The sequence below is a fragment of the Osmerus mordax genome, chromosome 13 (genome assembly GCF_038355195.1).
Source record: "Osmerus mordax isolate fOsmMor3 chromosome 13, fOsmMor3.pri, whole genome shotgun sequence".
Lineage (NCBI taxonomy): Eukaryota > Metazoa > Chordata > Actinopteri > Osmeriformes > Osmeridae > Osmerus > Osmerus mordax.
In genome coordinates, this window is record NC_090062.1 from 11654837 (window position 1) to 11668551 (window position 13715).

General features: G+C 48.5%; 1 protein-coding gene across 1 annotated transcript in view; it reads left to right on the forward strand.

Annotated features, from left to right (window-relative positions):
• Positions 1 to 13715, forward strand: part of LOC136955288 (AT-rich interactive domain-containing protein 3B-like) — a 35481-nt gene that overhangs the window by 17844 nt on the left and 3922 nt on the right. The window contains exon 5 of the mRNA XM_067248965.1: positions 13145 to 13328. Within this exon, the coding sequence (XP_067105066.1) occupies positions 13145 to 13328 (184 nt within the window). The remainder of the gene's footprint in view (positions 1 to 13144; positions 13329 to 13715) is intronic.

The window sequence follows — 13715 nt, forward strand, 5'->3', positions numbered from 1 at the left end:
AATGTCTACTTCCACCTGCGTCTGTTGTCACTTACTGTTTTGGGGAAACACCTTTCACTTGCCATGACACCGAAACCTCACATGGTGAGGCCCATTGCAATCCACTTTCTCTTCCAATACACAGAAACACACAGATATCACAATATTTATAGGCACAGTTTGTAAAAAGAAGAAACTTGTGCTTTGAATTCCAAAGAAGAGATGTTGAGGTTGTTCCCCATATTGTGTGTGGAGGCTGTTTGGCAGCAGATGTATCTGGCTCTCTCCGTCCCCCCTGACCTCTCGTCTCCACTCCGCCAGTCCTGACAGGACCTGTTTAGGCCCTGATTAATTCACTCAGCAAACAGGCCTGAAGACTCTCTCTCTAGTCTGACAGCCTGCCTCCGCTCCGTGCCTCTCTCTCTCTCTCTCTCTCTCTCTCTCTCTCTCTCTCTCTCTCTCTCTCTCTCTCACACACACACAAACACACACACACACCTATAGACACTGACACACACACACACACATACACTTATAGACACTGACACACACACCTATAGACACACATACACATAAATGCAGACCCACACATCCTGAATGACACACATGCACCCACACGTAAATACTGACAGACATACACATCACAAATATGTACTAAATGGGATGTACAGGGGGGTATTCCAGGTAGCGGGTTTAACAAACTCTGAGCCTAACCCTGAACTCTGAGTTGAGTTACTTTAAAATTGGAAACTCTGAAAACTCGGTTCCAGAAAAGCTGATTTGAATTTGTTAACTCAACTCGGAGTACGTCAACTCTGAGTTAAGCGCGCGCATGAGAACTATTAAAAGCCAACATCAATGGAGCTCCGATACTGGGATCAACCATGGCACCCAGCAACAAAAAACCTTGTCCTACTTCACCACACTTCAGATATAAGTTTTATTTCGTGTTCAATCTGAGCACATATTATGGAAAAAAAGCAACACGGCTATAGCAGCGTATACAATTGGCGTGGGAGACAAACTGCCAAGTCAATGCATACATTTGATGTAATAGCCAGTCCATACCGTTAATATTACAGAAGAAAAAGTGGGAGACTTAATAAAATAGCATGTTCAATGTTATATTAAATATAAAAACATACTACAAACAGGTAAGACATATTTTGCTTAAGCTATACGCTTGTGATTGTAGCCTCGAAGTCACCTTGGTTTTAATCATATATCGACATGATACAAAGTAAATATCAATTGGTGCCCATTTCAACTTGTAATAGCAGTTTCCCCCAACAGAATGCTTTTCAAATCAAATCAAAATGTATTTGTATAGCCCTTTTTACACGCAAGCATGTCGAGGAGTTCACATACGCCCATAGAACTGCCCCTCAACCAACCTAAACTCTCAAGGAAGACAAGGAAAAACTCCCAGAAAAACCCACTGCAGGAGAAAAAATTGAAGAAACCTTGGGAGGAGCAATTCAATGAGGGATCCCCTCATTGAATTGCTACAAAATACAGGAATGTTTGTATTTTGGCTATATTGACTATATTACGTAGATATAAAAATGCAGTTCTGGTAATTTGCTTAATATTTTCATCAAAGGATGATGACGATGATGATTAAGATGACGAAGAGACATTGACTGCTGCCGCAGAAAATGGATGCAGAGAATTATGTATGGTAGCTACTGGTAGTTCTCTCCCCATGTACTTTTATTTACAGGCTTGTGTGGAATTGTCAGTTACACTGACATTATGAGAATAATGAATATAAAAAACGATTTGCACATTCTGATCCTGTTGAACAGAGCATGGATGCAGTATACAGTGATATGTTCATTTAATGGCAGGTGAATTCTGGCTGTGGAACTGTGAAATGTAATGCAATCCCATGTATTCCCAGTTACAAGTAAATGAGTTGTACAAATTGCACCTCATGAAGAATTGCCAAAAACTGACCAAGAGATGGTGTAGGCCTACTTAGGGTAGAAGAATAAAGGATAATCTTGAAAAAGATTTACTGGAACACCAGTTACAGGAGGATGCATGTAACAGGTGATGTTAATTGTAGAAACAATAATCTATATCAATATTAATTGTTGAATTTGCTGAATTTCTATTTTGACCAAGAGATGGTGTTAAATACACCCATATGTACACAAATGTTGACATAACAACACAAGTAGACAAACCCACAATGACACTCCTTAGCCCAATGAAAGCAGTAACCAGGCAAAACTTGTTTAAGGGGTAATGTATTAGTCTGAGACAGAGAGGAACTGTCAAGACCTTGTTACCATCTCCCTCTTTTCTTCTTCTTCCACTCTCGTCTCTTCTCCTGCTCTCCTGTCCTCTCTATTCTGCCCTCTGCCTATTCCAAGATAAATAACATTTCACAACATGTCACGATTACACGCGGTAGTTTTCAGGATGAGGACGTGGAGTCGGTGGGCGAGTAGCCCCCACCGCTCTCTTTATCAGCACTATCTAGCTATCTGTGGTTCAGTCCAGGAGGTCAATGCTTTTAGCTGGGGGGTGTCTCATCACACCAGCACTGCCTTGTAATACTGTCTGATAAGTTCATATCCTTGAGAAAGACAGAACCCAACCTTCTCCTGGCTTTCTCCCTCTGTCTTCTCTCTGTCTTGCACTTCTCCTGCAATAAGAGGTACTTGGGTGACCTCCTTTGTCCTGCTAAATCGAGGCCTCAATCCCATCGTACAAATTGCTTGGCTGGCTTCCCATTCCGCTTTTAGTACTGTTGGCTCTCAGAATGTTGACTGTGTAAGAGCCAGCGCTAGCATGCTCTTGTGTGTGTGTCTGTTAGTGCTAGCATGCTCTTTGTGTGTGTGTGTGTGTGTGTGTGTGTGTGTGTGTGTGTGTGTGTGTGTGTGTCTGTTAGCGCTAGCATGCTCTCTCTGTTCACCTGCTGGGCCTTTGGCTCTCGCTTCACTTATGACTCTTATGAAGGCATCAGAACAGATCATTTATTTGAAATGATTTAGGCTGAAGTTAATTTAAGTCAAGAAGCCATTCATTTAACATGACTGTGTTTCATATGAAGACACTTGGTGTTCCTATCCCGGAAAGTGTGATGGTAGGGCAGTGTAAGGTAGGGAGGCCAAGACAACGTGAGGTAGTGATGGTAGGGCAGTGTAAGGTAGGGAGGCCAAGACAACGTGAGGTAGTGATGGTAGGGCAGTGTAAGGTAGGGAGGCCAAGACAACGTGAGGTAGTGATGGTAGGGCAGTGTAAGGTAGGGAGGCCAAGACAACGTGAGGTAGTGATGGTAGGGCAGTGTAAGGTAGGGAGGCCAAGACAACGTGAGGTAGTGATGGTAGGGCAGTGTAAGGTAGGGAGGCCAAGACAAGGGTAAGGTAGTACGGGTCTGAGAGTAGTCTGCAGGAGACAGATTAAGGAGTGTTTCCCGGCTCTCAGCAGCAGGGCCCCAGTCCCTGAGAAGAGGGAAATAGCGGAAGGAAATCTTACCAGGGAATTCCATTTCCTCCCTGAGTGCTTAAAAACAGACGTGTGTGTGTGTGTGTGTGTGGGGGGGGGGGGGGGGGGGGGACTGAGATTCTTTTCTTGGTGTGTGTGTGGGATGGCATGGAATTTTTGGTGTGTGTTTGCATGACGGGTTTCTTTTTGTGTGTGTTTGTGACTCTATGCTTCATTGTGTGTGCGTGTGTGTGTTCATCGCTGAGGAATTTCCCCAGCTGTCCTAAACACCTCTGGTTGGTGAAGAGGCCCATTGATAGCCCCCTTCCCAGTACCCCATACTCACAACCACACCACTGCCGCCCAGGGCTGGGGGAGGGGGGCGGGCGGCCCTTGCCGGCATCCACATTATTATTTGACTTATCCGTTTCAAAACCAGCTTCTTCTCACCCCCGTAGGGAACAGAGTGGAGCTTCCAACCCTTCTGTGTTGCTTTTATCCCATCTCCAAGGTTGCGATTAAGCAGATGGGTGATTGTTTGTTTTGTTTTGACACCCACTCCCTTCAACCCCCTGCTCTGGGGGTTCTGGCATAGGGGGAGGGGGGGGGGGGCGAGGGGGGAAGGAGGCGTGCGAGTAAGTGAGTCTACGGCACCTACGGGCACTTTATGGAGGAGAAGGGAGGGAGTGGGGGAGAGACAGAGACAGAGAGGGAGAGGGAGAGGAAAAAGGGGCAGGGGTCCAAAGGAGCGGAATGGCTGTCAGCGCTGTCCACTTCTGATGATTAATGAAGCGCAGCTCTGATGGACGGAGCGAGTGTGGGAGACTTCTGTTCAGGCCCTCACGGCAAGAGGGGGGGGGTTAAGACAAGTGTTCAATGCCCCCATCCACACCACTACTGTCTACCCACCACCCCCCCCATCCACCTCCTGCCTCTGAAAAATAGAACCCCCCCCCCCCCCACCACCACCACCATCCCCACCTGGAGGACAGCGAGTCTGCCCTTCCCAGTTCACTTCCTGTTCACCGGGAAGTGTCCTCCGTCTGGTGTTGTTGGACATCATCCTGAAATCACCCTGCTTGTTGAGGGATCTGGGCTGAGGGTGATAGCATCTAGAGCAGGAGTTATTTTAGGGAAATCCCTCTGTAGTAGACTTAGGTGTGCTGCCTTGTAATACGGTAAGCCGGCCTTGTCAGTGGCATTTAACACCTACAGCCTGGACAGGGCTTGAGACGGGGAGAGAAGGGGAGAGGGAGGGAGGGAGAAAGGGAGAGATGAAGAGTTAATTGTTTGAGATTGTGCCACGTCCCTGAGAACGGGCTGGCTCAGGTCCAAGTTGTGTTTGGTAGGTTGGCGACAGTATGACCTTTAATCGCCTTAATGTTCTCAGGCTGTTGCCTTTTCTGAGGAGAAGGGGCAGGAGGCTGCGCTAGCTGTGTGTGTGTCTGTGTGTGTGTGTGTAGCCCAGTGGCTGTGCTGGTGACGGCGTGGGAACAGTGTCCATCCCAGCAGGGCTCCAGAGGAAGTCCCCGTAACTGTAACCCAAGAGACCAGCCTGCTCTGTCCACACCAATTACACCATGAACAGACGTATGTGTGTGTTAGAATCCATCAGCCCTCCAAAGCCAGCATAGCCCTTGCATGCGCATACATGTTCGCAGCTACTGTGAATTCATTTTTTGTAAATAAAAGCTTATTGGAAATGCCTTGAGATATGCCAACACCAAATGCCTGCACCAAAAATGTAATCCCTTAAATGATGTATTTATTTTAACTCTTTATTTCGACTCACACTCAACATACATACACACAGAGAGGAACTTTCTTTGGCCAGATTGCTTTAGCTTATTATTTTCCTGTGAGTTTCTGGAGGTGTTTCATTGAGGAGTTTTAGGAAAAAGGGTTTATTCAGACGTAACATCTGGCCATCCTGTTCGCTGGCTTTATGGTATCAGATTTACAGACAACTGTCAAACCTGTTGAGACCAGCTAGCTAGCTAGCTAACCTCCCCCACTGGGCCAAAGGTGTGAATAGTTCAGCATATTCATCTGTTGTATTTTCAAGCTGTATGAAACCTTTCCTTTGAGCCTGGTTTCAGTTTTTCACTAGAATCCCTGCCGTAAACAATGAGTATGCAGATGCAATTTCAACCGATAAAAAAAAAAGACGTACTTCCAAATAGTAATCTGTCTATGTCTTTCTCTCTCTTTCCTACTCTCCCCTCCCCCTCTGTTTATTGTGCTACAGTTACAGCCACCGAAACTTGATAACACTGTGGGGGATAGGGGGAGGGGGAGGGGGGAGAGGCGGCAGGGGAAGAGGGGTTGTTGAGGGGGGAGGGGCTGGATTAAGGGGGCCTCCTGTCCTGTGCAGGATGATTAATGAGCCCCTAAAAAAGTTGGGGCCTCCCGGCCTTTGATACGGGCAGGGGCTGATGGACGGCAGACAGGACAGGCCGAGTTTGCCGCGTGTCGGGGGGGGGGGGGCTAAGGGATGGACAGAGCAGACGGTGGAGAGTAGAGGAGTGGGTGGAAGAGGGGTGAGAGGAGAGAAAGAGAGGGAGTAGGGGAGAAGTGGGAAAGAGAGGAGGGGAGAGGAGGCATGGGGGGACATGAAGGGAGGCATCAGGCTTGCATGTGTGGAGACTAAGTTTGACTCTTTATTTTCCCCACTGGAAGTAAGTGATCCATCACTGGGCAGACAGACAGGATAGAGAGAGAGGCAGACAGATAGGTAGAGAGGCAGACAGGGCGAGAAATAAACAGACAAGCAGAAAAGGAGGCAGATAGACAGACATGCAGGCTGCCTGGGCCCGCAGGCCAAGGAAAGGGTGTGATATGAGAAACACAGCCCCACAAAGATACAACCACGCCTTTCTAATAAACGGCCCCAGACAGGAGCCCAAAAGAGACACTATTCTTAGGGCGAGACATTTTTCTGTTTAAAGATTAAAGATGTGGTCACGGTGTGGATATGTTAGAAGCCTGAGATTATCTAGGCCATTTTAAACTCAGCCCCACCCAGCCCTGCTAAATTACAACCCAGCTGTGCTCATCCAGCACAGTGGCATCATACTCTGCTTCCCATAACACAAGGAAATAGTGGGTTTCCTCGTCTGTGGGATGCCAGATTGGAGTCAACAACTCAAGATTATTTGTTTAGTTCCTAACCGAATCGGGCCTGCCTTTTTTTCTTGCTTCCTGTCCTTTGTGTGTGTGTGTGTGTGTGTATGAGTGTATGTGTGTGTGTGGGCATGCGTGTGTCTGTGCTCCCTGTCATTTCTTCAATAAGTCAGTCAGTCAAGCAGAAAGCTCCCTCATGTTGTTAGATTGCCAGAGTGGCTTCCCTCTTTAATTATGGACATCTTGGACCGGGATTTGGTCTCCTAAGCTGCCGAGCTTGGAGAGTCTTCATCAGTCACCAGTCACCGAGCAGACCAGGGGAGGAGGACCGGCTCAGTGCTGTCCCCCTCCTTGTGTCCCTCCTTCTCCTCCTCTCTGCCGGTGCTGTCGTGCAGCTCTCAGTCGATGTTTCAACCTGTTTGTGAAGCCCACTGAGTTGAAATGTCTCTCTCTCTCTCTCTGTCTCCCTCTCTCTCCCTCTCTCTCTCCCTCTCTCTGTCACTCTCTCTCTGTCTCCCTCTCTCTCCCTCTCTCTGTCCATTTCTCCATCTGTGCGCTGTGTGTCGAGGGGCTCAGTTTTTCCCTGCCCTCCACACTCCAGTGATGGATAGTACTGAACTCCTTACTGCACCCGAAGGACGATCCCCCCCCCCCCCCCCCTCAGCACCTCTTCCTCCTCCTTCTCCAGCAGCACAGCTTAGCGCAGCACAGTTCCATAGCAGGACTGTATCCCTCAGCAGGCCTGGAGTCTGCCATGCAGGACACATGGGGTCTGGCTGAAGGCTTGAGGGAGGGGAAACGACAATATAGAGACGACTGGAATCTTCTACTGCATTTATGACACGCACATCCACTCAGCGGTTTCACTTCCCCTTCCTTGTCTTTCATCCAGAAGAGGGACATGTAGTTTGGTAACCTCCTCAGGACATGATTGTGTGTGTTTTCAGATGGGCTCCTTTCCATCCTCCAGAGCCGTCTCCTCTCCCCAGGCCAAGGCAGCTGATGCCTGGGTTATTGATCTGCCCAGCAGGCCTCCAAATGAGGGTCGTCAGCTGATGGCTTTATCTGTCAATCTGAGTGTCCATTGATTTGAGCAGTTAGCCAGCGTGGTGTGTTATAAGGAATTGTGTGTGTGTGTGTGTGTGTGTGTGTTGGGGGGAACGGGGGTCCCCTTGGACCTGTCAGTGTTGCACCTGCCAGTTAAGACATCATTCTTTGTCCATGCTCACTCTCTAATAGAAGTGTGTTAAGCCACCTCATTGGTCACTGCAGTTTCTGACTGACTGTCATTTGAACCCAGACTCCGATATAGCCCCCCACCCCCCCTTTTCTATTCTACAAAATATTTTGGCTTACAAAATAGTTTGGTTCTATTTGGGCTTTGTACCTGATACTGATCTACATGGACGTAGTGATGGATGGGTGGATGAATGTGCCCCTCCCCCTCTCACCTTTCTGTCAGTGTTGACGCGGGTCTGGTGTGTCCGAGCCTGTCGCGCCCTGAAGAAAGCAGGGGACTGCAGGGACTTGGGTTACAGTCGGGTTGGTCGTCTCACTTTTCGTGTCGTCCACCCTTTTCATCCCCTCTCCCCTCCCTCATTCACCCCCTCCCCCTTCCTCTTCAATTTCCCCTCCCCCCATCTTTCACCAGGTGACCCATCTTTATGACCCAAGGAGAGGGTGTCATATTTCTCTGCCTCCCTTACTTATACCCCCACCCCTCTCTATCCCTTTCTTTTCTCTTCTTTTTTTACTTTTTCCCACCCTTTTTGCCACTGTCTTTATAATCTACTCTTTCTACAGCTTTTCCTCTCTCTGTCTTCCGTTGCCCCCCCCCCCACACACACACACACACACACACCCCACCACCATCCCCTGAGCTCACCCACTTTGCTGTCATCCGTTGTTGATGGGATTTAGGGATTATGATCTACTTTTTGGACCTGGGCCGATTTGGAGTCGAGTGCTTCCAGTCTCAGTAGATACAGTCCCGGAAAGGTGATATGACCAACCTGAGGACAGAGTCTTTTTCTCGACTTATTTGAGTTTATAGTGATCGAACTCATCCGAGAATTTATGGAATTCACTGTCGGTCACTATTGCTGTTCCACATTCCTTTCATTCTCTCTCTCTCTCTCCACCTGTTGCTAGTGATACAGTTGCTTGCTATGTGTGGTGTAATCTTAACCTAGCATATCGAGAGACGTGGGTGTGTGTGTGTGTGTGTGTGTGTGTGTGTGTGTGTGTGTGTGTGTGTGTGTGTGTGTGTGTGTGTGTGTGTGTGTGTGTGTGTGTGAACGTATGTCCGCACGCATATATATCTCTTACCACTTGATATAAATTGGTGTGTCATGTGAGTAGCCCTCCCCTGACTAAAGATAGGGATAGATTCCATCCCCGTGTGCAGCTTTACCTTCTATGTCCCTGACATTAAAAATAAAACAAACCTGGGTGTGTTGCAAGGCCGAGCCCCTGACAATGCAGGCTAACGCTCAGGCTACGAAAATGTAAACGTTGGACGAGGAGGTCTGGGACTAGCATAAACACACAGTGGAAGTGCAGGGTCTGAAAGGACTCAGACGGTGACAGAGCCAGGAGCCGAGGGGCCCCTCATGGTGGCTGACACCTTTCTTAGAGCGCGTCATCCTGTTTTTCTTCAGCTAGCTTTCAGCTGGGCCCTCTTCCTTTCTTCCCTCCCTCCCTTCCTCTCTCTCTCTCTGGGAGGTATAGATGAGGGTCCCAAGTTGAAACCGCTGAAAAGTGTGTCCTGTAAAGATCTTTTTTTTTTTGTAATGCTTTCTCCTGCCCTTCTCTTTTTCTCTCTTCTTTGTTGTCTTTCCTCCCTATCCTTCCTTCCTCTGCTCCCTCCCTTCGTTGCTCTCTCCGTAGTGGGTCCTGAGGAGGTGTGGTCTCGTGGTAGTGAAACCTCACACCACAGAGTCAAGCATTCGGTGAAAAATTCATTTCCTGCACCCTTGCTTCCAGTCTTCCCTTGGCCTCTCTGTTAGAAGGCTGTCACTCCAGCTCTTAATTATTTAAAGAATGCCAGTAATGTGAAATCAGCAATATTTAATTTACCACAGTGGTGTCAGCACCAGACCATTGATTTATGATAGGACCCTTTAATGCAGACAGCTGTTTTCCTCCAAAAATAGGTCAAGGGTCACATGTGCTGACCTTGTTTTTTTCACATTGAGATGGAATATGTCCTTGGGACAGTAGGGATGGGTAGATCGGGTTGAACTATCACGTGGAAATGGAACACCTCCATTCACTGTCACACTACCGACCTGAACCAAGTGGTTAGATGTGTATGGTCCCAAGTGTAACTGTCCTGCTGGATCTCTCTTCCGCTTTGTCTCTGTCTTTATCTCGCTCTCTCATATCTCTCATGTTGCATAGTGCCACAGGCTATGCTGACAGCTGTGCCTTAGTATATGGCTGTTGTCTGTCGTGTGAGAGCCGACCACTCGCTACCCGTCCTGTGCCCCTCCCAAATTCAGGCCCTACACTAGGCTCTACTGTGGAGCTCTTCTCTGGAATGAGCTCTGTTCTAAAGGCTCTGCTCTGAGCTCTGCTCTGAGCTCTGCTCAGGGGCTGTAGAAGTAGCACACAGGAGGAGGAAGGACTTAGGGAGTGGTCCACGGGGGCCCCAACCATGGCACTTCCCACCCTTCTGACCTCTCAACCCCGGGGGCCATTAATCACCCTGCTCCTGATGGCCTTGTCCCACGGGGGGAATCAGTCCGGGGCAAAGGATGATGGGAGGTGAAGCCTGTAGCCAATTACAGACCGCTTCAGAGCCGAAGAGCCGCTCGGACAGGAGGAAAACAACCAATAGCGTGGCCTGAATGAAGGCTCCATGAGCTAATGCTTCTGCTGAATATAGCCTCTGATATCATGGCTGTTCAACGGAATGGTTCTGTGACCTAGAGCTTGGCAGTTCAGGACTAAAGGTGAACAAGGCGAGTAAGGTGTTGGAGTCTCTGAGCCTGTGGGCTCAGAAGGACAATGCTTAGGCACTGGACCAAGAAACAAGCAAACAGTCGATGCGCATGCTTTCGTCACAGATCTCTCCCATTTGGTTTGACCAGTATGGATCTTTTTTTTGTGTGCCATACCTGCTGTACCTGGCTTCAAAGGGGATTCTTCCACACGCGAGGGACGATGCAGGCCACAGCAGTACGGGCGTGAGCGAGTGGTGCAGCCTGACTGCGCCGCCGCCATGGCAGGACGGCTCTATTGTGCCCCGTCTGCTGCCTGGTCATTGTCCCAGGGGACTCAGTGCAAGCCTGTATGAAAACCTGCCTTCCTGCTGACCTGCACTTTAATTCACACATCAATAACCCCTGGCCAACCCCTGACCCCTGTGCTTGTACTAATTGTTCGATGCGGGATTGATGTCCAGCGTTGCATTAAATAACTGATTGTGTGGCGGGGGCGGGGCGCCTTTCAAATTCCTGTGTGTGTGTTCTGGAAGCCTCTCTGGACTTCACTCTCAGGTCTCTGGTACAACGAGACCGTATTGCCAGCCAGCCTGAATGAAAATAGAGAGAATTAAGAGGAGGGTAATGAGAAGAAGAAGAGATGACACAAGATGGCGAGCATAGGGAGCGTTGTAACACTCAATACAGGGTGTGTACAGTTTGGTTGCATTCCTTGACCACAGAGATATCATAATGTACTGTATAACAGTCTTTAGCAGGAAGGGTCTGTTGAGCTGGCAACCCCCCCCCCCCCTCCAGGGGGACACTCATCCCCCTGCTCAAAGCCAGGGGCGTTGTTAGACATAAAGCTACTGGGGCACAGGCCCCTATTCATATCCCTTTTTTTTCTTTCAAGCAATGCACTACTAGCCTATAGAAACTCCCCTTGCTTAACCCACTATACAACAGTTCGGGGACGCAAGTTTGATATCAGTTTTGGCAGGGACATCATTAGTTGATGCGAGCGCGCGCATTTTCCTCACATTCATTGGAGCGCAAATACAGTTTTTTGTGGAGCTTCATGTAATATTGACTGAATATCCGACACCTGGACTTTGTGCGTGCTGCAGTCGCTATTTGGCTCAGAAGAGCGCGCTGACATGGACTCCTGCAGGCATTGGTTTGTGTTTTTGGTTAAACTGCTTTGATTTTACAAGCGTTGATTGGGATACTGAATTAATTTTTTATTATCAATCAAAATGAATGCACTGACTAATAAAGTTAATTGTTAAACCTCAAACTTTAGATTTTACCGGGGCACAGCAGATGTATACTGGTACTGCCCCAGTATAAAGGGTCTAACAACGGCCCTGCACAAAGCCATGTGTCTACCCCCCCCCCCACCTACCTTCCAACTGAAGCCCACCTCCAGCAATAGGTCCCTATGCAAATGGATTAATCAAAGACAACCTGGTATGGTCTAACTGTTGCTAAATTGAAACATCAAATCAGGGCTAATGCCCTGGGTCACTGATCACATTGCTTTTTGAAAAATACATTAATGGGTCTTATTCCAGGTTACATTTATATTTACATTTAGTCATTTAGCAGACGCTCTTATCCAGAGCGACTTATAGTAAGTACAGGGACATTTCCCCGAGGCAAGTAGGGTGAAGTGTCTTGCCCAAGGACACAACGTCATTTTGCACGGCCAGGAATCTAACTGGCAACCTTCAGATTAGTAGCCCGATTCCCTAACCGCTCAGCCACCTGACTCCCTTGTAGCTCAGGTTAAGCACCTTGAGCTACAATTCTTGTATGAAATGTGCTATATAAATAAAGTCTTACTTACTTACTTACTTACTTAAGAACAGCCTTGGGAACTGAGGGATTGGCTGGCATTAACCTGCTCTCACAAATCCTGCCAAGGCCCCCAGAAGCTCTCCATGCTATCAGGCTAGCTCTGGGGCTAACCCAGCCACTGACACTGTGACTGGCTAACAGCTGAAGGGGTGTGTGGATTTACCGCACACAATCCCTCTAAATGAGCTTCATTATAGCAGGCTACAGGGCGGGCCCCCCCTGCTGCCCCAGGATTAGACTGAACAATGCCCCTCCCTTTCCCAACCCCCCCCCCCCCCCACCACCACCCCCACCCCCTATACCTCTCCAACACGTGCCAGACCCCTCTAAGCGAGTGGGGTGTTTTGACATTTCTTAATTGTGACACTCACACAATTGTATGCTCCACCCCCACACACACGCACGCACGCACACACACACACACACACACACACTACCTAACGAACTACCTACCTCATGTCCATGACTTGGCTACACACTCCCTGCACGCTTTAGTGCAGATAAGCTGTTGACAAGATTAATGCACATGTATCAGAAGTCTGGAACCTCTCAGTCTTTGTTTTCAGCCTGGTTGTTTTGGTCAAATCCTCCTTTCCAGGTCAAGCTGGTTATGCCGTAACTGGGCTAATATGTTTTTATCAACCTTTTGTGTGTGCCTACATGGATACGTATATATGTGTGTGTACGTGGGATTTGGGATGGTGGTGGTGGGGGGACAGGGTTGAACATTTGTACAGTTTGTTTGGGTCTATAGTGATGTCAGAATGTTGTTTGTGTCTCCCTCCTTCCCCTCCTCCTTCTCCACCACCTGCCAGGGACCCCAGTCAACCGTATCCCCATCATGGCCAAGCAGGTGCTGGACTTATACATGCTTTACAAGCTGGTGACCGAGAAGGGAGGCCTGGTGGAGGTCATCAACAAGAAGATCTGGAGGGAGATCACCAAGGGCCTCAACCTGCCCACCTCCATCACCAGCGCTGCCTTCACCCTCCGGACGCAGTGAGTCATTAACACACACGCACGTACATGGGGTCACTAATGCATGCAAACATGCAGTCCGTCCCTGGCATACACATGCTGGTTTCACACGGGGAGTCATTAACACACACACATTTAGTCACTAACTCTCATGCATGCATGCATGCATGCACACCCTCACACACAGTGAGTCACACACATGCAAACACAGACGCGCTCACACAGTGAGTCACAACCAGCATGCATGCGTGCTCATACAAACACACAACAAACAAGCACTCAGACGCACTCAATCATATCCCATCACAATTATCAACATACTCTCTCCCTCTTCCTATCTTTGTGTTCTAACCAGTCTTTTCTCTCTCTCCCCTCTCATTCTATATCCCTCATCCATTACGTCACACA